A 23,543-nucleotide genomic window follows, 5' to 3' on the forward strand; every position below is an offset into this window, starting at 1 on the left:
GTATTATACAACAAATAATATTTTGAAATGTTCGTTGCAAGATTTTCAAACACTTAATACAATAAAAACTGAGACTTGCTACATTGTTTTTGAGGCATAAATATATTATAGTACAACAGCTAAATTATTATCTTTGACAAATAATAAGGCAGTGAAATGTTAAATTATATAAAAAAATATCTCTCATGTGCAATACTATAGTAATTATACTAGTATAAACTAAGAAAAATTCGAATATCTTACAGTCACAAATAATAATTAATAAATAAGTCTGAAACAATTCTCTTTAGTTTTTTTACCATTTGTATGTACAGCAAAACCAAAATTGAACAACTAAAAGCGTACAGTAATAGTCATTGCAAGTAGAGTTGTTAATAAGATAATAAAACTAAGTTATCGTTTGGTTTACGATTATATATACATGATTCAATTTCAACTTTACGACAATTTTAACTAAATACTTCTTATTAATTACACAAAAGTGTATATATCAGTAAACAAAATCTCAAAGGTTTTATTTGTTGGCACTTAAAAAAGCTAAATTTCTCTTTTAACTTCTGAGCAATAATATCATGAAGTTACAAAAAAAAAACAATAAATTACTTTGGTCACTTTTCAAGATCATTTGGTTAACATAATAATGTTATATTATTTATTATTCCTCATTCAGGAAACTAATACAGAGGATGAATGTGATGTTCTATCACCACTTTGTTCACCAAATTAGAGAAACTAATATTAGTGGAATGTTAAAATAAACTAATTAAATAATTAAGTTGATGTTTCACATAAATTATGCAATTCTGCATAGTTAACAATTGCTCGATGCAGAAATTCATACTGAGCCTGTAAACAAAAAATAAAATAAGGTATCATCACTTGTAATAACAAGATCAGAGTTGATAAAACTAACACTTCAATAGTTAAACACAATTTGTCTGCTACGCTTGGCTATTTCTGGCACTTTTGTCAATCTGTTTGAAGATGTATGAAATATAAATATTAGAAATGTCAGTAATAGTGTGAAAATATAAAACAATTGGCGAAAAGGGTATAAATAACTATATTTGACTACCAAAATAATGATGTTCAACTACTGAAGCGATCCTAAATGTTATGAATTATCTTATAAGTATAAGGAACAAAGTTGAAAAAATATTTAAAAAACTCGTTAAACTCAATGCTATCTGGGGCATTTTCATCGTAGATCTTTTGTGTATATTTAACATAAAAAGGGAATTTCGATACTTACGTAGGTACTAATTAAAGCATGTCTTTGTGATCTAAGTTTTCGAGTAACAGTAAATACGTCTACCCTTCGTTCAACCCGTAGTTGTTGAACCAAAATACTTAAGCCGACGAATAGAGAGCTTCTTTCAGCACCCAATTCACAATGAACAACCATAGCAGTCGAAGCACCGTTGCTGGCAAGTGTAGATTGAGCATGATCAACTAATTCTATCAGTCCTCTTGTCACTTCAGGCACCTTAATAATGAAATAAAATCTTAGTTTATTAACAAAACCATTTACTAATTTAAACAAGTATTGTTTACCTCTCCATCTACCGTTGGCCAACCGTGGTACTGCAAATGAGTAACTCGGAGATCATCTCCATCTCTACTTCTTACAAAAAGTTCCCTTCTAGTGTAATAAGGGCAACTTTCAGCTTGTACGTAACGTACAGTAATGTGGTCGTAACAAGCTTCGTCTTCAGGCCAGTACCTTGGACATTTGTTTTCTCCTAGTTCTGACAACATTACAATCACCGTTATTCCCTGTTCTGAGATCATTCTCCAGAAGTCTGCAACTGTATTCTCTATAGGATCTTGAGTAATTATAAACGATTCGGAATTGTCATAGCCCTCTATGAATGAAGCGTTGATATAAGTCGAGTGTTCTTTACTGGGAAGTGGTGTCAGAATTACTCTATTCCTGTCATAAGGAATCACACTTTCGTTTCGGTTCTTTTCTAAGTTTTCCTCCCCACTACCTACTGAGCAGGACTTACGATCTTCAAAAGCATTTTTAATATTCTGGAAAAATTAAATATTTAAGGCTTATAAGAAAATATTGTTAATGTATTAGTTCATTTACCTCAAATTCTTCCTCCATCTTACATCTGTTCTTATCTTTATCGCAATCTTTTAGTTTTTCGACGGTTAACTTCAGTTCAGATGCATTTATTTCTGTGTCACCATACAAAGCTACCTCCATTAGAGCCCTATATATAAAAACGTACTGTTTCTAAAATCAAACGAAATATTTTAAACATGGAATATAATTAATTATACACAGCAAATTACTAATTAGAGACATACCAACGATTGAACTAGAAAATTACGTTGATGCCTTAGATCACAAATAGTATTGAAAATAGCAACCTGGGTTTCTTCTTTTAATTGTTGTAATAAACAGTCTAACGCGACTAATGTGCCTGTTCTGCCTACACCTGCACTACAATGTACCAGAATACTCCCCCTTTCAGGTGAATAGACTTCGTTCATGCGCTTAATGAATTTTATAATGCCATGAGGATGCTCAGGAGCCATGAAATCTTTCCAGACCAAATAATGATATTGGGTAATTTGTCTTTCTTCATCATGTTTCCCGTTTGAATTTTTAATCAATTTTAATTCACGTCTTATGTAGTCTGAATATCTGGTTTCTTGTAAATGAGATACTGTAAAATTACCAAAAACCTTATCTCCTTCTGTTTTGTCTGGCCAATATTTCGCACACTTGTTTTTACTGTATTCTTCCAAGTTGGTAAGCATTAGTATTAATTCCAGGTGTTGCTCCCAAATCATTCTCCAAAAGTCGTTTACAGTAGTATCCATTGGTCCTTGGGCACAAATAAATTTCTTTCGTTCTTTGTAGCCCAACACGTAATTCGCATTTATGTAATCAGATCCAGCAATGCTGTCAATCTGAGACAGTTTGACTCTTGTTTGATCATATGCCTTTATGTCTGGATAACGATTTTTGTAAACATTTTCCCTGGCATCTGAGGCTCTGGTTGTTCTATCATTAAAACGGTCAGGTAATAGCTCAAACTCCTGTTGAAAACCATAATCGGAGTCCCTATGCCTTTCCAAATAGGCGGAGACAAGCTCCGACTTGAGAATCGGGCACATATCCGGTGGATTAAGGGAAACCAGTCGTTGCCTACCTCGTAGACTCCTGCACAAATGCCTATTCCCAATTATCAACCAATCAGAGGGTGTATCCTCATAATTCAAACAACATAAATTATAGAAATTGAAAGAAATTTACCTGAAAGAAGTGCGGAATGTTATTTCAACAGCTTGAGCATGTGTTTGCTTATTGTACCTATGTAAGATGCAGAGGGCCGCCAACAGAAGGAGTGTAACAACACAAAGGCCACAGAGAACTTGCACAATCACACTTAATACACTGGACGGCGGTGCCATGACCACTTCAGGACCTGGACTCATCATCACCAAGTAGCTGCTGTATGTTGCCATAGCCTGCTGTTGATCTTCTCCTCGAACTAAAAAGAAGCCCATTAAGAAATGAGAGAACAGAATATAATTAACTATAATTAACATCTGTATTACTTGCCTGTAATCTCAACAAAACCAGTATAATTGCTTCCAATGTTTAAAGAGCCGTCGTAGGGGTCGAGTGGATCAATAGGGAGGGACACATTTCTGCGAACTCTATTTGAAGATTTGTTTGTGGTGAATTCTTTAGGGGATGAATACGGACGTAATCCTATGCATTCTCTGCACAAGCTCTGGTCTGTGTCGTTGACAACTTGTTCATCACCAAGAAATATTTCGGATTGAAAAGAAGAACTGAAACAAAAAGTTTTAACAATCAATTGATAGTTAAAATGTAGTAATTAACCTTGAAAACATTTCTGCAACATAAGCCCCTCCTTGAGGGGTTCGATGAGCCTCTTGATAGGACATAATGTTAAGACCCTCAGGGACTGGTAGCTCAGCAAGTTTCTGATTTTCTTCCATTCTTACCAAGTATACTCTGTAGCAACAGATAGGTCCATTACGCTCTGAAATTCTAGATAGAAACAATTTAAACATCCATTTCCCCCCTTCTTCAACTTTCTGCCAAGAAAATCGACCCAGTTTCTGTTTATCAGGGACCGTTCTTGGCATGGTACAATGGGCTTCGACGTATTCGCCATTTCTTTTAGTTTTCGTTACTGCTGAGACCCGAACAGTGTAGTTAGTATTGGCAGAAACGTTGTAAAATCGAGTTTGGGGCATCATTTTGCTAACGCTCGAGACTTTTGGGCCCCAAGTCATGACTTCCCTAATTCCCTGCTCATTTATGAAACTGGCATTCCCTTCCAATATCACCTGCAGGCAAACTATTTAGTGGAGTCAACGATTTTAGTTTTATAACTTACATTGTAAAACATGATAGTTCCATGAGGGTTACTCGGAGGTGTCCACTGGACAGATACAACACTAATTTGACTAACATTATCCAATTTACATGTGACTAAAACATTTTCTGGCGGACCAGATATCCCATCCATGGTTGTAGCATTAACTCTACCAGACCAAGGTCCACACTGATGACTGTATTCATTGCAAGCAGCCACTTGAAAACTGTAAGTTGTAGCAGCTTTTAAATCAGAAAACATATATAAATTTTCCTTGGAAGCTAAATGAACAGCCTCTAAAGGATCACTAATATTTCCTGCATGTGACATGAGCTGATAGTAGTGAATATGATCTTTAAGATCGTTTGAAGGGACTGTCCACGAAATTGTAATAGAATTAACTGTAAATCCAGTTACTTTGACTTCAGGAATAAAAACAGGGTCTTCTGAGAGAGTTTTAACAGGTTCAATAGTCTCTGAGTATTGACTTTCACCTTCTGAATTGTAAGCTCTCATTCTTAAGCTGTATTCAGTGTTGTTTTTGAATACATTTTCTAATACATAAGACCTATTACCTCCTCCTATCTTATGTGAGTAGTACAGCCAGGTTGTAGGGTCATCAATGGTACGGTACTGAATTTCATAATACAAAGATGATGGTTCATTACCATCATTGACAGTCCAATTAAGAAATATTTTTGATGTTCCTAATGCTTTAACAAAATCTATACTAACTTGAGGCTTATCTATAACTAATATTGCAGTGGAAGCATTCTTAACAAAGTTTCCAGTCTTAGATGAGCATATAAAAGTACCATTGTCCTTCTTAGTAACTTCTTTTAATTGAAAAGAACTTACTTTAAATGTTTTGTTTACACTTTCTGTATACACAAATTCTGTTAGTAAATCACTATTTTTGTACCAGGATATTGAAAGGGGATATCCTTCTGCAGAACAAGTCAAATTTACTGGTTGATGCAACTTAGTTCTAACATGAGGGGATATTTCTATAATATTAGCTGGCCATGTCACATTTAGCATCTTCATAGCAAAATCTATTTCAGATTTTTCATTATCAGTTGCATGACATGTATAAATTCCTTCATGCTGTAAATCAACTTCTAGGATATGTAGAATCAAAACTTCATACTTCTTTCCTAATTTAGTATTGATTTCACTCGTTCTTTCCATAACATGCCTATAGCATAATAAATTACAGAATAATAACATTATTAGATTAATTAAACTGGAACTTATTTAATATTTTTTTATAGACACCTGCTGAAACCTACCTTTCATCTTCTGTAACATTTTTTTCATTTACTGTCCACCACATGTGACTATCTGGCAAACTTGTTTTACAGATGAGGGTTACATTTTCCCCAAATGGTAACTCGGACGACTCAAATTTTAAAACTTCTATTGTAGTTGCCAATTCATCAGTCTGCGGCGGTATATCTTTAAAAAATTCATGAATTTAAGCAAGATACAAAGCCCAACCGGCATTGTATATAACGTTACAATTACAACAGATATAGGGTTTAAATATTTCAAAGTGGTAAATCGCACACTTTACAAACTTACTGGGTATGCCAGTTTTGACTTCTGCTCTACAATAAAACAAAAATAAATATCCAACATAAATTCTAAGGGCTTGGCTGCGAAACATGGCGCTTCGCCGTATTGTCAATTTACACTTAAAACTTCTACGTAAAAATTAACAAAGGCGATTTGAATTCACGACACCCATTGTCCTTTTCAATTAGCACTAAATAAGTTTCCTCTAGAAGATAAATAATACTTTTTTTCTAGTTAGTGTACAATACTTTTTATTTATCTGCCAGCCATGTTTATTTTACTAAAATGTCATATCGTACTATAAGTCCCTCCCACTTCATCACAGAGGTTAATTTAGGAAATTTGAAAATAAAAGTGCTTCACCCCTTAATACAAATAAATAATATCAAATCTATTGCATCAGTTACGTTTCTATCAATAATTCATTAATAGTGATTAAGGAGTTATTTTTAACTTTTTTAAACAATAAGATTTTTTTCCTTAATTACACTTAGAAATTGGAGAAAACAGTAAATTTATGTAACTATAAATTTAACTGCGACCGACCCTGTCTGATTAATTTAATATAAAATTTGGTAGTAGCGTATGCAGCACACATAACGCGCGTGTGAATACGACAATCTATGAAAACTTAAAAAGATTTTGCAATTATGTTATATTAATTATGATTTCAAATACTTAGGCTGCCATTCTTTTTCCTAAAACATTTTTTTACTGTTAGAAAGTGTAACAACACTGTAAAAGCTGCTGTAAAAAATATAAGAACTGTAAATACATTTGCTATTTAATTTACCAAATGTTTAAAAAAAGGATGAGTTTTAAAATTGCGATAATTTCGATTTCTTTTGCTTCGAGTGGTCGAATTTATTCAATCACTTTCATTGTGTTAAAAATTGTTTGAAAAACGTTTTGATTCTAATTGTTTATATTCCTGCGCTTTAAAGCATTGATATCAGTGACAGCAATAGTTAGAGAGCAAGAGTTGGATTTTGCCCTGTGCTGAAAGCACTCATATTTTTTTTATACATACGAGGGTGGATTGATAAGTTTCCGGCCTGACCAAGAAAAACAAGGTTTTTAAAAATTTTTTTTTTTTATTTCTCAACATANTCTAATTGTTGCTGTTGTCGGCCATCATTCTTTTTCAATTGTTGTGGCATTGTTACTTATGTCGGCCATTATGGTTTTTTAATAAATGAATAAATAATGATTAAAATTTAAAGGAATTGTTTGTAAATAGGTACGGAACAAATCGTACACTTCAGCAGCAGCAATTGCTGATACTAACTTTTATTTACGTAATACTACTTTGCCCTGTGCTAACAGCACTCATATTTTCTTTTATATATAATATTCACAAACAATATGGGTTTTCCTCTAAAACTTCTAATAAATTGATAAAGGAAAATCCTACCACTTATAGGAAGTGTTCATTTAATGAAGTAACACAAAAAGGATATACGTAATTTGTTACGGCAATTAAAGTACCTAATACTTATTTCCGTTATTTCAAACAGTTGTGGATGTAACTCTTACTTTGCAAATGCAGTTATTATTGTATGTTAATATAATTTTTTCTTTTCTAATAGCAATAAGGCTGTAAAATACATTACACTCTCGTCACCTAGATGAAAGCAGTTTCTTGGTCAATTTAATCGTAAGATCGCTTTTTTGCAAGTAGTAAAAAATAGTTCCGCATCTACAACAATTAATTCTTTGCAACATCTCAATTACGTAGAAGGTTTGGATTTTCCAAAGTCCTCTTTCTTTGTGTATAGCAAAGGATCTGTTAAAATCTCGTATGATGGCGATCCAAATGCATAATAATACAATACCAGGCGCAAATATATCTTATTGAGCGCAAAATTAATGTTGTAAAGTTTAATGTTATTTTTTTCGTTTGATTTTATAATATTTGTAATATATAATATACAATAGGGCTTGGAATTGTATTCGAATTATTTGAATAGCCATAATTCAAATTGAAAAATGTCATCTCAAATTTAAATATTCCTATATTTAATTATTCAAATATCCGAATATTTCAAATATTCAATATTTCAAATGTCTAGATATTCAGGCATTTAGAAAGGTCCTTAAACACCTATTTAAATGTAAGGTTGAGATTCTTGAGGGAATTATTGTACCTATGCAGTTCTTTAGGTCCAATTTTCTTTATCAATTTATCAAATTATCATCATGATTTTATATATTCAACTGTTCGAATATTCAAGTATTCACAATTTCAAAGATCTGTCTAAATATTTGAAATATCTGGATATCCAATTATACTCAAACATCTATTCAAATATAATGTCGTCAACAAATATTTGAACAGTTTGATATGAAAAATTTCGACCCCTAATATGCACAGACATTACACTAAGTTACCTAATTTGCATAAGAAAAATTATTCTCATAAGTAAATAATATATTTTACGATGATTCTGTAAGTATACGTCACTTCTAAAAGTTGCTCTTTATTCTATTCTTTACGGGAATTTTTAAATAAGATATTTCGTATGCTTGATCCATAACAACGAGTCTGTATGTGTTGTAAATTACCATAGTAGCATTTAATAGTATAACAACTATTCGTGATACATATGATTCATTTTGTAGAAAGCACCGAAAACTTGTTTTCGCGGAAGGTTTATTGCACTAGCTACAAGGGAGAATGGTCGTTTTCGTCGAAAAAATGGTGAATAATCCTTAATTCTTCCAGGAAGTGTTTTGTCCTTCCGATAATCAGGACTAATGTTAATAATCTAATCTAGCGGCGTGACTCAACGCTTAAGTTCAGGTCTAATAAACTACAATTTAGCTTAATATGTCAACTTCGTGATTACTAAGGAAAGTGAATTTTCCGATGAACCAATTTTCCTCACAACTACGGGGTTTGAAACCACACAGAACAAAGCATCAACTTCTTGGAATAAATACCGTTCAGTAATTTTGAAGCTAACGTATTATTGTTGTCTTTGTCTTTTTTAATAATAAAAGCATAATGATTTTTTACTGTACTGTTAACAATAAATTGAATGTAAAACTTAACTATTAGTAGAATTGGAGACAGTGGCGTAACCCAAAGTCGCAACCCCTCCGCCCCCAATATCAAGTTTGACCCTTTTCCTCTACCCTGACAAAATACAATAGACATTAATTTTGTGTGTTATTACACCTACAGTAGGAGCATGCTATACCATTAATGAAACATCAGAAGACACTTAAGCTTTATTGTAGAAAGATAGATACTTTTATGAATTACATTTTTATTTTAGGTGTTAACTTTTTTAAATATTTATTTATTTTGATTTTAGCCTTCGATTATTTGATTCTTTTATTTATTTGGATAAGGGTTATTTTTAGTTTGTTATGGAATAATATGTACTAACGCAAGTAGGTCCTTTTAGTTTCTATGGTACTTAGCAGGATGTCAGACTTATTATGATTAATTGTTCTGTTTGTAATTAGGTAAATCTTTATCCCAGTGGAGCTTGTTAGCTCCTGGCTAACAATGAGCAACCCTCCGTGATATAGTCAATAGTTTTATGATATGCTTGGCATGTGTCTAATATTACTGTTCGATCTTTTATTACATAATTACAGTAGTTTTTATTACTTTATCTTAAATCGTTATCATGAATTCTACTTGGTTATAACAACATGGGTTATAACGACAACTCTGAAGTAACGCCAGTTTTTAATAGTCCCGCAAATTTACCATTCAAGTTAACGCCAATAATATTTCTATTTCCGAAATTGTTCAGTTTTTTTTGGAAATGCGTACCATTTAAACTTCCGTTAATAATGATATCTACTCGGTTATTACGTCATTGTGTGACTGATCCCTAGACTGACGCTATAACCAAGTTCTGCTACATATTTCCTTTCTTTAACCATATGTTCAACGCTTCTTTGTCTACATGTTGTTGTGACTTTGGGCATTTTCCGTGAAGCGTTTTTGATTTCCTTTTTTCAAATTTGGATTCTTCTATACATACAGGACGATGAACTTTTTCGAAGCTTTTGAGTGTTCTGCACATACAGATACATGCATCTTCAGTTACACGGGCATAAGCCATGCGACCAGTCATCCTGCACTCTTTTGTAATGAACGTAGAATCCTAGATTTTTAATTTGATATATAGATTAAGATAAAGTCGATACCGGCTGATAAGAAGTTGAAATGTTGTTGGAACTCAAACTGTAACTTCTTAAAGTTAGTAAAGTAATTGTTAGATATACTGAAAATTTCCAAATAACATTAACTAATAGAACACAAGAAAATTTTGGACAAAAACGGAATTAATCCTCCCAAAGGACTAATATCCGTCAATGTTTGTTGTTCCCCTAGAAGGACGCTTGAAGGACGAAGTTCATCTTTCAAACTGCGATGTACTTCAACTATTATCTATGCTTTTAATGTAACAAAAATTTAATGGAAAACATTTTTGATTCCGTTTTTGTGTTACGTCAGTCCTGCTTTTACTAAGCCCGCTTCTGTTCCGACCTCCGTGCAGAAAACAAAATAAGGAAAAAAAATTTAATTGCAAATTCCTGCACTAGAAACACTTTAACGATGCTTCAGTAATTATATTCCAAAATATATACATCACTTATANAATCAAACTTAAAATCTGGTTACAAGCACCCGTTTGGCAAAACCGACAATATGGTGGGAAATATTGATATAAAAAGAGATAATGTAAAGAATTTTTGTTATTTGTTAATATAAAATCAGGAACTAGGTTCCTAACAATTAAATATATGCATATTTTCGAATCTATTATTAATTAATTGTCAATAAATATTCTACTGTAGGTTATAATAAATAGTGCAATGGTTTAAATAAAATGCTATTTATCTACTGTGAAAAATATCGAACGGCCCTCTATTTATATTTAACAAAATGTTGTTCCTGTAACAGTGACGAAATATACAATAATAAAGTTCGTTGAATTTAATTACAATACGAAATGTGGGCAAAGAATTTAAAATAAGCGTAGGTTGATGACGGTATTACAATATCCATTGCGTCATCACGTCGTGATGTTTGCAATGACGTAAGCATAATTTGTTCATTAGGTACAATAGGAGCATAATGTTACAATATTACAATGTTGAGGAACAACATATACTACGTAGTGTGTAAAAAACCATGACATGATATCAATACGATCCACTTACTGAACTTGACAATGTATAATGTAATACATGTTTTATTATATTTTTATTGACAAATCCTTTCTTCAGTAAAAATAAATTAAAATTTTTTGGAGACAAAATATTTTATTGTAAGAATTAAATAAAACGTAATCATCCTTGTTATTATATAGGGCCGTCAGTCCTAAAACTGGTTGGACACGCACCTCCATTCTTTCTTATCCTGAACTAATCTTCGCATTTACTTAAAACTAGAACATCCATATCCTTAAATATTTGTGAACAATAATCTAATCAAATTCGAATCGATAGTAGCTGCATTCTTATTATTTTAAGTACATTTTGGTAACTTTAAGTAGTTGAAGTACCTAGTAAATAATACTTCAAGTACACATGGAGTACTTTCGTACTGTTTTTAGCATTTCCCTTCTGGGACTTTCTGTTTGAGGTATTTTCTAATTTATTTTCCGGCGTACGTGTAAGGGTCATGTAAGTTTTGTATCTAAATGAAGAAATACGCCATTTGGGATTAGTATGGAAAACTTAAATGAAAAAGTACAAAAAGTATCAGTACCTATAAACTACAAACCGCTCCAGTTGTTTCAAAAGGTTTAGTTATCTGGAAAAATTGCATTTCGTTTATTTCATACCTGTTACATACAACTTGAAGTAGTTACGAAGTATTTAAAGTATTTATCATTATATCTAAGTACCAAAAGTATACAGAATTATTCTGTCAAGGATCAAGTACCAAGTGAAGGCTTCTTACAGTATTTGTAGTAGGGTAATTGAAGTTTCGAATAGTATTTTAAGTACTTTCTCAGGTACATCTACTTGAAGTATTGCCTAGCTCTGAGTGCAGGCTTTAAAATGATTTATATTGGACCACATATTTTCCTTGTGGTCATTTGAAGGAGTAAGTTGTGTTCCGGAGTCCTTTATTTTATTTTTTTGAATCCTCTTAATATGGGATTCTTAGTTATGAAGGGGTCAAACTAAAAAGCATAATACTCCAAATCTACGCCAAAATTATAAAGGATTACTATAAAATAAACTAATCAACTTTATATACATCAATTACTTATTAGTTTGGTTAGATTACGTTAGGTTAGTTACTTTGCTAGTTATTTCGTTAGATCTTGACTATTTAAATTTATATACTGATTCTTCATGTTTTAATAGTATACTAGTCACCAAAGGATAATGATTAAAAACGTTTAAGATATTGTTCAGTAAAACACAAGCTATATAGAAGAGGTGTATATAATTCAATTAAAAAAAAAGTAAATATTCAAATATCCAAATATTCGAATATTTACAAATTCAAAGATCTATCCAAATATTTGATTATTCAAAATTTTAAATATCTGGATATTCAACTATACCTACCTAAACATCTATTTAAATGTAAGGTTGAGTTCTTGTAGATCACGCAATATTTTCTGATTTTTAATATTGAGTGTTCAAATCATTACCCAACTAGAATTTATAGAGGGCACGCTCCATGTAGCGTGCGGGTCTCATGTGGTTAATGAGGGGCATGCCGATATGGAGATTTCCCCGTAGATTTCTTATGAAAATCCTACCAAAAAAAGTCCCGACTAGAATTTATAGGACTCATGCCGAATGTAGCGTATGGGCCTCATGTCATTAATGAGGGGCATGCCGATATAGGGATTTCCCCGTACATTCCTCATGAAAATTCCACAAAAAAGGTGGTGATACTAAAATGAGGATTGCCTTATGGATTTTTCATATGGGTCTTAAGAGGCAAACCTATCACATGCTTAAACTTACAGTTAAGTCTACTTTATGGGGGCTCGATGAAGCAAATCCATTTGAAAATACTCTCAGTAAAATGAAAAAACTTATAATAATAATAATCCCTTTGCCTATTTATGTGAAAATGTTGAAATTTTTTTCATTTGCAACGAACCAACAAGTGTACTTCCTGATATTGTTATTATAAATTATAAGACAACTGAAACCAGACGCAAGTATTATTGACTACAAAACAGCCCAACACAATCTTACTTAAGAACAAACAAATTTTACAAATAAGTGATATTTGTATATNAAATAAAATTTGAATATTTAAATATGAAAAACTAGTACGGAACCCTCTGCGTTTAGTGAAACGCGTAAAAAAAAAAACAGTTTACTTTTGTATGCGACAGGGTATTGGAATAATGAGAGCAATGTCCGTATGACTGGCAATTTTCGAGCAATTAGAGAACTCGCGACAAACAGGGCTTTAAAAATACTCGGAACTTATCCGACTATTGCTTCTGCAAAGCCATTTAGGTGTAGTGTTGGCAAATAAAGTTACACCCCTCTGTACCATTGCGCTTTATTCCTTGAAGTGTTTAACTACAAACGTGCTTAATAAATTATTACGCTTATATACACCTTTTGTAGTAGTTATTATTCGGAACTGGTGGAATTTAAATTGAAATGCGTTACCGAAACGGTTTTTACCATTCCGATGGGTGCTTTCTTGCTTCCAAAATTGACACGTTCAATTTAAGAAATGGTCAGTTTACCAATTGGGCATATATCTGCACCTGCCCAGGCATAAGTATATATGACTACCTACAGAGTGTTTCAAAATTTATTACTACACACAGTATTAAAATTGTGATTTAAATAAGCCTGAAACTTATTTTGTTAATATTTCTGCCTACATATTGGATGCACGATAAGAGTCAACATTCCATTTGAATTTTTATGTTTGGCGCTAAGAAACTTGCAGGTGTGAATGTTTTGAAATTACCTTGATGACTGTTAGAGTAATAAATTAATTTTCATATTTCTAAGTCTAACGCTACTACCGGAATTATTGGCTTTTAAGCTTTTATGAATACGATAGAATAATTTTATTGGCACAACCTTTAACCGACTGTATTCCTACTAAATTTTTACTTTTCGAATTTTATACTGGCTGTCTTATTATTAAGTGAGACGATGATTTTTTTTCTCGTTTTCTCTTTTCGTTGATGTTCGTCTACTTAATTCCAGGATATTATACAGAAGTAAATTCCATACCATGACCGGTTTCGGTTTGGCTGGTGGTATAGTATATTCTCAGGTTGCTTTTAACGAGGCAGGTGACTGAATCGAAAAAAACTATACCATGTTTATATTATTCTGGGTGTCAATTAGGTGATAACGAATCGTCGGTTTTCGAAATTATTTTGGCATTGAATTTACATGTTACCCGCAACGAACACAGTTAAATAATCTGATTGTGAATGATCTGAAATCGTTATTACGATATATGCCTTTCTTTCAGCGACAAAGAAAGCAAAGATAATAAACATTTAATTGTGAAATTCACCTTGTGCAATATTTTTTTTTTTATAAACCTTGAATAAAAGAATTGTGTTGTATTCTATTCTACTTGGAATTTCCAAAGGTTTTTACTGAGATTTTATGTAATTTCAACAATTTAACAGTTCCTTTTTATAATTAAATACTTTTTCTAACTACCTTAATAATAAATTTGTAGATATTTTCATTTTAGAAATATTCTCGAAATTCTATTGTAGGTTATTAGCGTAGTATGGTAATAATTTGAGATACTACTATGTGCATAAAATTATTCTATTGTTTCAGAATGTGTTAAAAGATCGAACAACCAGGTGCTGGAATTTCGCAAGTTGTGACGTTATTAATTCAAGTGGAGATCTTAATTGTTGTAAGTGCTGTATTTACATCTATTCTGGTGAGTGAACATACTACCTGTTGTTTTTGAAGAGGAAAATTTTTATATTAAAAAGTTAAAAAGGTACCTATTTAGAATTCATAGAGGGGATTTCGTTACAGAAATGTTAATAAGTGGACTATACCTTAAACATAAGTGATGCGCTGATACCCTGTATTTAAATTATTTACCTGAAAGTGTTCTATTGACATTCATAATTGGTAATGGTAGTTAGTGGAAACCGTTTGAAAACGATAGCCTAATATAATTGACCTAGTTTTTGAGATAGATTCGAAGAATTTGTGAATTCCAATTTCCAGTAAATATGACTGTATGTAGGAACTTTCATGGAAGGGTCGCTTTTATTTACACACCCACAGGGTAGCTTGACAGCGAAGTAAGGGATGGCCTAGTTCTTCGAACCGTTAAACAACCGTCCCACACGGATAATATATTATATTGATTATTACAGGGAAATAATTTGAATAGTCGGCACCTACAATTCCTTGACTTTTTCTCAGTTATAATAGGTACCTACAGTCAATTGTTTCGAAATTTCCCCTAAAATTTGCCAAACCCACTTTTGTCAAAACCTAGCGTGGGACAAACGTCGTCATCGTGCGTATTGTCATAAGTTAATTAATATTGAAATTTGTTAGACACAGTAACAATTTATTATTATTTTAATTTATTTTGCATAAGATACATTATTATACTATCTCGAAGGATTGAATTTTTAATGGAAATGTTGGTAGATGTTCCTTAAAGTTATTTAACAAAAATATTTATTGTTATGACCGTGCACCTTTACTATAAAGGATATATATTATAATGGAACTATACAAGAGGGTTAATTGCGACTTTGTAATATATTTGATGTATTTATTGCATTCCCCATTATGCACCTGTATCTTATCTTTCAGTCGGAGTCATTTCTACCTGAATATGTATGTAACCGTAGGCCCCTTGTACTAATATTTAAATTGAACGTCAAAGCTCCCACTGTTTCGAATTAATATGTTAACCTGCCACGGAATACACATACTTTGTATATACTTATGTATGTAAATACATTTATCATCGAATGCAATTTGATGAAGAAATTTGTTTTCATTATTCGATTTTGTTGCGTTTCTTTTTTTTTTCACGAAACAAGTAATTTCCTCGAAAGGGATGAATACAAGATAGTTGCCTTTTTTTAGAACATATGCGTAGGAAAACATTCTATCTGTACATGCTGCACGCATGTATAAAAGTTTTCAATGCGTTAAGAGGAAAAAAAGTGCGTGTTCGTTAATGAAAAACTACACTTGACAAAATTGAATTGAAATGGACACTAACAATGGCTTTGTACGATCTATATTAGGAAACTGAAAACTTAAGTGTACCTGAAATACCTTTGTACCTATCAATTTACATATTATTAATCAGTTAACTAGACAGGGACGTAGATATTTTTCAGTAAGTAACAGGGGGTAAATACAAATAAATATTTATTTCATCATTTTTTTATCTTAGATGCAGTAGGTAGGTAGTTTTTGTGGTTGTCATAAATCGGGAAGGGAAAACCCATGTAGTTAAGAAAGAAGTATAGTTCAGGGATGCAAATTTAAGTATGTATAATCTATGAGAAATTAAAGAAATAAAATTTCCACCGTTTTCCTAAACGTTCTGGAAGGTCGCTCCATAGTTACGTATGGAAAAGTTTAAGCTGGGAGAGTGGAAACTTGGAAAATTTTTCCTTAAATTTACATACGCGGAAAAAAGAGAAATTGAATAGACATGGGAAAATTTATTGTATTGTTGTAGGGTAGGTTTCGATCAGTCATAATTTAATTAGCTAATCGTTCCAAGTACTAAGAGAGGGGTGGTTGGTGTAAAGAAATTCGGTGGGTGGAAGACAAGGGTGGAATCTTCGAAGGTCGGGGTTGCATTTCGTGGTAAGGTAAACCTCGTCAAGACAATCCCGTCATTTACCGTAACATACCCCTTCCCGTGGTACCTGTATACATATAAAAGTACGAGCGGGAATGTTGTAGGCAGTTAGTGTATATGCTACCTGCTTCAAAGCGTGTACCGTGTTGTAAAGTAAAACATTAACTTCTCAGCTACGAACTGTTTGGTGTATCCTTTATCTATTAATGATTCCCGTGAAATGAGGTACTTTTGTATGTATTAGTGCCGGGAAAAGAAGGAACTGTTTATGCCGGCTTTTCGTACCGGCTATGGGCCTTCAGTTTTGGACTATAGTGGTGGCATTGACTTTGTTGTTTTCGTTATCAGTTTCAGTGTTTAAAGTTGTTGTCAGTGCCGACCAAGATTTGGTACAAAATCTTGGGCTAGAGGTTCTTCCAGACGTTTCCAAGGTGAGTAATTCCATTTTATTTCTAATACTCTTATTTAAATAAAATCAGTATTAAAAGTTTTCAAAAGTTGACCAAAAAAAATTACGAAAATTTTATTTTTTTCTCCCTTTTTTCAACAAAATTAAAAAAGAAAAAGGAAAANTTCTTGAGATATTTTTAGATACCACGAACCTTGTAGGATACAATTTGTGGTCCCGCTGTATATAAAACAGGGAAGATAATAAACACGTATAGTAATAATAATAATAATAACGCGTTTTTTACAAGAGATCGATTATGTTGAAAGCTAATGGTATGGTTGTTGAATTCGAGATGGGCTTACGGATAAAACTTTCGTGTTAGTCTTGGCTACTATCAGCCATCATAGATGTATGGTACACGCATCAAAATAAATATAAAACGAAACTTAATTTCTCCTTCGATGCAACCGAAATATGCCTTGTAAACAAACCAGTTTTTATTGCTGTTCCTGTACTAACAGAGACGTCAAGTTTATCATTTCATTATCATTTACATGCTATAATTGGAACGTGTTAGAAACTAGTTGAAATAAAATAGTATTGCTTACGCTTTGGGTGTCTGATCTGACAGCCAGTATCACCACAAGGCTGTTCCATAGTCAGAAAGTATAAAAAGTATCTTTACTTCAAAATAACTTGTAAATAAACTCATGACATAAATACGTTTAACAATATACAGGGTGGTTGGGTAAGGAAAACGGCTGGGACAGACATATACAGACAATTACCTAAGGGACCACTTTAGGAAATACATCAAGCTCAGTATTTATAAAGTACATTCATGAATTATAATTAGGTATTTAAGTCGAATAAACTCCATAAAAAGGATGTTCCGTTGAGACCAGTTGCATCTTATACTAACTCACCATTCTATAAAACACGAAAATTTATTAGTTCAGCTCGCCTCTACAATTACTAAATTTCAATCGACACATTCACTCGAAAACTGTTACTATTTCCAAAAATTCTAAAGCAGTATTTTATTTAAATCAATTCCATTTGATAAAAATCATATGACAGATTGAGGACAGTCGCAAAAATTAATTTAAAAGAAGAATTAAAACAAACGGTCCAGGTATGTTTAAACCAAAGCTATTTTTAATTTAATGATAATTTACATAAACTAACAAATATACTCGCAATAAGTTCTCCAATTTGTATGAAAATGACCTTTTTAAGTGTTCTGATTAATAGTGTGCTTTTTGGAAAAGATATGTAGTGATGAACAGTTAAAGGATTTCGTATGACTTTTCACGAAAGAATGAAATTCACTCTAGAAAAAGAAAAAGGAAAACGTCTCGAAAAATTATTATTCAATCCCCTTTGAGTGCTATGGCATTTAAAAATTACATAACGTCATTCAAAATAAGAAAAATTTTTACGAAAGTTATCAGGTTATCACGAAACCTTTTAGGTCAATATTTACGTTGTACCTAAACTTTTAGTACTGAACTTGTACATACAAATATTTTACGTACTTTTACTTTGTATCTTTTGCGACCATTAAATAAATAATCTTTGAAAATATTATGCAAATTTAAAAAAGGAATGTCTTAACAAGATGGTAGGTAATGCGTTTAATACTTATGAAAATGATCTAAAGCGTCAACTGAAGGACTTGAGGGTGTGTTTTGAGGGCAGACGTATTAGGAGCGCAGCATCAACAGAGGGTGAATATTACGGACTACATAAAGAAACCTCGAATGCTTTTGCCTCAGAAAGATGTGTTATTAACGGAGTAAGTGGGAAAACAATTTTCCTTAGACATATTTTTATGGATTTGTTACTGGCGACGTTTTTGTATTCCGTTTGGATACTTTATTGTTGTACGTAATTAATTAATGTTGACAAATATTTCGAAATGTTATCTCTTAGTATGCAGGCCGTGGGATTTAAAATAAACAATAAATTAATTTTTATCTTAACGAATACAAATATTGGTGTTTTCGGCTTAAACAAGATTAATGATGATAATTAATACCTATACTTACGGTTACAATTGCGAATATCACACGGCGTTTGGGTGTTGTGTAGGTTCATTATTATGTTATAACCCTGTTAATTAAGTCATCATTATTTGGATTCACTTCTTTTGAACATGTGTTACACCTTTTATTCTTTCTTTAACTTAGACTGCTAAGAAATGTCTTCTCTTCTATTAACAAAACCGTCTATAAAAATCTCACTTTACATTTTTAAGAAGTATTTTCAAAACTACTTTCACCTTCAATAGAAGTCTTTTGTCTGTAATATAAATTTCTCTTTTCCAATAATAGATATCCTACTATTGATATATCTACATGAAAATTTAAAACTGCAGTCAAACGTGTCTTGTGGCAGGTCAAAAACTACCGTTGTTTATCGCTGTTTTTTTTTAATCATATTACTTACTACATAATCAAACTTAAAATCTGGTTACAAGCACCCGTTTGGCAAAACCGACAATATGGTGGGAAATATTGATATAAAAAGAGATAATGTAAAGAATTTTTGTTATTTGTTAATATAAAATCAGGAACTAGGTTCCTAACAATTAAGAAATTAACTCGGACATGTAACTGCAACTGTTTTTTTTGGCTTAATTTCTTTTCATAATTAAAATTGATCCATTTTCGTATTCTAACCGAAAATGATTTCATTATATGACCTTTTAAGACTAGAACGTTAACTAGTTTTCGAAAGATATGATTGACATTATATTATAGGATAGATAAAATAATTCTTTGTTTCATACACGTCATAAATTGCATTTTAGTTGTACCTAATCACTGTCAGTATACAACAATATCTGCCACTTGATTTAAAAGGTGATTAACTTGGGGCATAAGTACTACACCTTCATGCATGTTCATAAACACGTCTCTATAAAACATAATTAGCCTCGTATCAAAGTGATTTGATCTTAACTGTTACAACTTTTACATTATATTTAACTGATGGTTGCCCACATTTTATGCGCACAGATTTTAGCACCCTCTTGTGAATAAGGAAGTCCTTCGGCACGTATTCTAATAGGTTGTTCATTTTTTTTCTTCGTACTTTGCAAAATAATACCAGACTATAACAAGTGAGCAAATAGACTATTTACCAGTTATTTGTTCTTTAACTAACCAGTCTACAGCATGACCTTATTAGAAAATGTAGGAAGCTGTAAAAACAATTATCAGCGGATGTTAGTACTAATTTTCAATAGTCGCGGTGAAAATTCCCCGGTTACTTACTTTTTGCGCGGTAATGATTTAGTAAAACTGAAAGTTATTATGTATTTCATTTGCACACTTATTATAGACACTTTTGTTTTATTTTATTTCTTCTTGGCTAATCGTTTTGTGAACTACAATTACCAAGTACATAAAATACAATATAACGTACAGTGTGTCCAAAATTCGTAGATGTGTTATGTCGTCATAGAAATTTAATTATAACAAGAACTTCAATGACTAAGTAGGCCACACTAATTTCTAGACAAAAGGCTCTGCTTATGTCACAGAATTTATTTTACATATATTATATACAATTACGCATCATAGACTTACGCAACGTTTTTGCAATTCAAATTTCATTCTTAATCATTAAATTTCAGTCNACTAATTCAGAGATGACGACTAATGATTTATACATATATAGATTTTGTATTCTAGGAATAAAATAATGTGTGTATGTCGGTTAAGAAATTTTGATTGTTTACGTCGTTTAACATAACGTACAGTGTATGTAAATGGTCCTAATTGAGAATGACTTAATGGGAACAGATATACTATTCCAGTTTGTCATTCTGATGGAAGCCGAAATTTAAAAATATGACAACATTAGGCTATAAAGCTTTACTTTGATGAAGACCGCTATTGAATTGACGCAAATACAAACATTGTACCAGAAAACATTTTATCATAGTAATAAATCGGAGCCAGATTTTTTTGAATTAATAAGGATTGAACGGAATACAAATTGTCTAAATTAACAGCACGAGGAAAGAAATCCAGAAGGAAAAACATTCCTGTCAATTAGGGGACACTTTTAAAAAGCTATTTATCTAAGAAATAGATAACAGTTATGAAAAGAAGTGGTTTCTAGGTATAATTTATGAGACGCCTAACATGCCAACTATTCCACTTTACTTTTAATAACAAATTGCAAATATGTGGATACAAGGTGGCAACTATCTCAAGGCGACACTTGATTAATTTTCATTTGAATTGACCTATTTATATTTTTCATCGGGAAAAAAACGCGAATATGATTCTAGAGTAGTTTGCTTTGTATCTTCTCTGAGGATTTGACATTCTAAATGAACTGTGGCTTAGGCCTACTTTCCATATCGAGAGTATTGCTATTTAATCTGAATTTTTAATTAAAAATCACCAATTTTTTGACGCGTTAGCCCATAGAACGGGGGAGTGGCTGTAGCTTCGTTACGGAATTATGTTATGATATGGATTCACATGTGTGAAGTGCTCTGCACATTGAGTTTACATTAAGTTATGGCAAAAGAAGGTTCCCCGATTGACGACGGATTAAATTTAAACGGGTACAACTGGTAAACTGAATAAAATTTCAGGAAATCGAGTATTTCTAATTAAAAACGTGGATATGAATAGCTTTCTCGTTGTTTCTAATGATAAAAGCATTCCATTGCCGGTTATTTATATGCTTGGGATGCTAATCAATGTTAATCTGTGCATAATCATTTACGAAAGAATGTGTTTATTCATACGTGATCGCAAAAACGAAACTGCTGTCATATAGGGGAAATCCCGACATTTTGAAGTGTTCGTTTTCACATCCTAGACTCCATTTGCTTAATTTAATCAACTTCTTCAAAAAAAAAAAAAAAAAAGAAAAAACTAGCCGTCTGTTCGCTGCTCCAATTAAATAGGTTGAATAAAAAGGCGTGTAGAGCGGAAGTAATAAAACCGTTCGATTCAATGTCTTAATAGACTAAATAACCCGAAAGAATCAATTAACTGCTCGTGCAAGATTGTAAAGAGTTTGCGAGGTGTAAAACAGTACTAGAAGCTATATTCCACGCGTGCACGTCAAAATAGAATTTAGGTTAAACGTTACATAACATGTGTGCATACATGTATATGGCAAAGTATCGGCGAACTTTAAAACCTATTCGATACTTTTGAAGCCGTAACACTTTTTAATCGACCCCAGAACCTGCTGGCAGGATTATTAAGATTTCGTTTACAAATTCATGTCTTACTTGTCAGCAAGTCGCTCTCGATTTAAAGTACTGCTTTATTACGACTTGATTTGATTTTATTACTAGAGCTGCCTATTTACTCACTTCATTAATCTGCTTGTTTCCTGCACAAGTCTTTTCATAACCCAACAACTCATCAACTGGAGAATAACAGTGGAAATGTGGAGTTTTTCCGATCATTTATGGTAATAATAACTTTTTGCGAATAATTGCATTAATAATGTATGTTCAAGAACAAAAGATACAAAGTAAACCTGTGTTCAAACAAATTGATTAGCTTGAAGAGTACCACCTCCCTTACACTGCTTTTTGTTTCAGATAAATATAAGTCAGGAAGAATATTCTCGGATGATGAAGACGTACTTGGTTCATTTGGTTGACTCTTCGGGAGAAAATTCCATTCCTCAACTTTTGACCTTCGTTGCAGGTTTGTGCTATTATTTTTTAATTAATCGAAACCGAAAACTTATGTTACACAATATTGTCAATGAGTCAAGGAGATCGAATTGTCGATGATTTACAAGCAAAAGTATTTAAGGTAGAAACTATGTATTGATTTCGTCAACATGGTCGTACTAAGTCATTGTAGTTGCCCTAGGGTCTATTTATTCAGTTTCATACAGAAAAATTCGAACACAGTTAGGCTTTTAGAAAGCACGTTGTATATACCTACATGCGTATATGTATATCTGTATATATATATATATAATTATATATACATCTACATTAGCTAATTCATTTCACAACTGTTCCAAACTCAAACGAGTTTGCTAAAGGTTTGAGGACTTCGGACGTACATAAGTACTCTAGCTATTGACGATGTTGCATTCAATATTGGATATCTTTTGCATTTCTTCTGCTTATAAGAGTCAATGTTGACTAAAACGGATAGCGACGTTTCGCCTTAGGCGAAAGGCTTTCTCAAGGTAAATTTTTCTACAGCATTTTAAAAAAAAAGAAAGCTCATACGTGATGTGAGACGTCAGAGTCGGTATGAAAAAATTCATCCGATACCCGTCAAAAATCTGTAAAGTCATCCGATGGTCAATTTTCGTTTATGGTTGTGGTCAAGGGCGATCTTAGACTTTGGAAGGCTTTGGGCGGATGCATCTTTGCGAGGCCCTTCAA

At 32.3% G+C, this 23,543-nt stretch overlaps 3 protein-coding genes across 7 annotated transcripts in view; 2 read left to right on the plus strand and 1 right to left on the minus strand.

Moving 5' to 3' along the window:
• Positions 1 to 23,543, plus strand: part of LOC108740917 (small conductance calcium-activated potassium channel protein) — a 158,427-nt gene that overhangs the window by 21,699 nt on the left and 113,185 nt on the right. For both annotated transcript variants that reach the window (XM_018475448.2, XM_018475453.1), the window contains exon 2: positions 14,733 to 14,841. The gene's annotated coding sequence lies outside the window, so the exon portion shown is untranslated. The remainder of the gene's footprint in view (positions 1 to 14,732; positions 14,842 to 23,543) is intronic.
• Positions 7 to 6,236, minus strand: LOC108740916 (tyrosine-protein phosphatase 69D). 4 transcript variants are annotated; one of them, XM_018475447.2, is made up of 11 exons: positions 5,958 to 6,236; positions 5,666 to 5,831; positions 4,395 to 5,571; positions 3,872 to 4,344; positions 3,584 to 3,819; positions 3,332 to 3,512; positions 2,320 to 3,181; positions 2,096 to 2,245; positions 1,555 to 2,034; positions 1,253 to 1,486; positions 7 to 846 (listed from the first exon to the last, which is right to left on the minus strand). In XM_018475447.2, exons 1-11 carry the CDS (start codon positions 6,040 to 6,042, stop codon positions 772 to 774), a joined length of 4,119 nt encoding a protein of 1,372 aa, XP_018330949.1. In that variant the 5' UTR covers positions 6,043 to 6,236; the 3' UTR covers positions 7 to 771. The 4 variants fall into 4 exon arrangements, with proteins under 4 accessions (XP_018330949.1, XP_018330948.1, XP_018330947.1 ...); XM_018475446.2 differs by having other exon boundaries at positions 2,320 to 3,193; XM_018475445.2 differs by having other exon boundaries at positions 3,275 to 3,512.
• LOC108740919 (bone morphogenetic protein 4) overlaps positions 16,882 to 23,543 on the plus strand; it is a 29,659-nt gene continuing 22,997 nt past the window's right edge. The window contains exons 1-2 of the mRNA XM_018475457.1: positions 16,882 to 17,186; positions 22,734 to 22,842. Coding sequence (XP_018330959.1) covers positions 17,046 to 17,186; positions 22,734 to 22,842 — 250 coding nt within the window. The 5' untranslated portion in view covers positions 16,882 to 17,045. The remainder of the gene's footprint in view (positions 17,187 to 22,733; positions 22,843 to 23,543) is intronic.

Source organism: Agrilus planipennis, unplaced genomic scaffold (genome assembly GCF_000699045.2).
Source record: "Agrilus planipennis isolate EAB-ADULT unplaced genomic scaffold, Apla_2.0 scaffold191, whole genome shotgun sequence".
NCBI lineage: Eukaryota > Metazoa > Arthropoda > Insecta > Coleoptera > Buprestidae > Agrilus > Agrilus planipennis.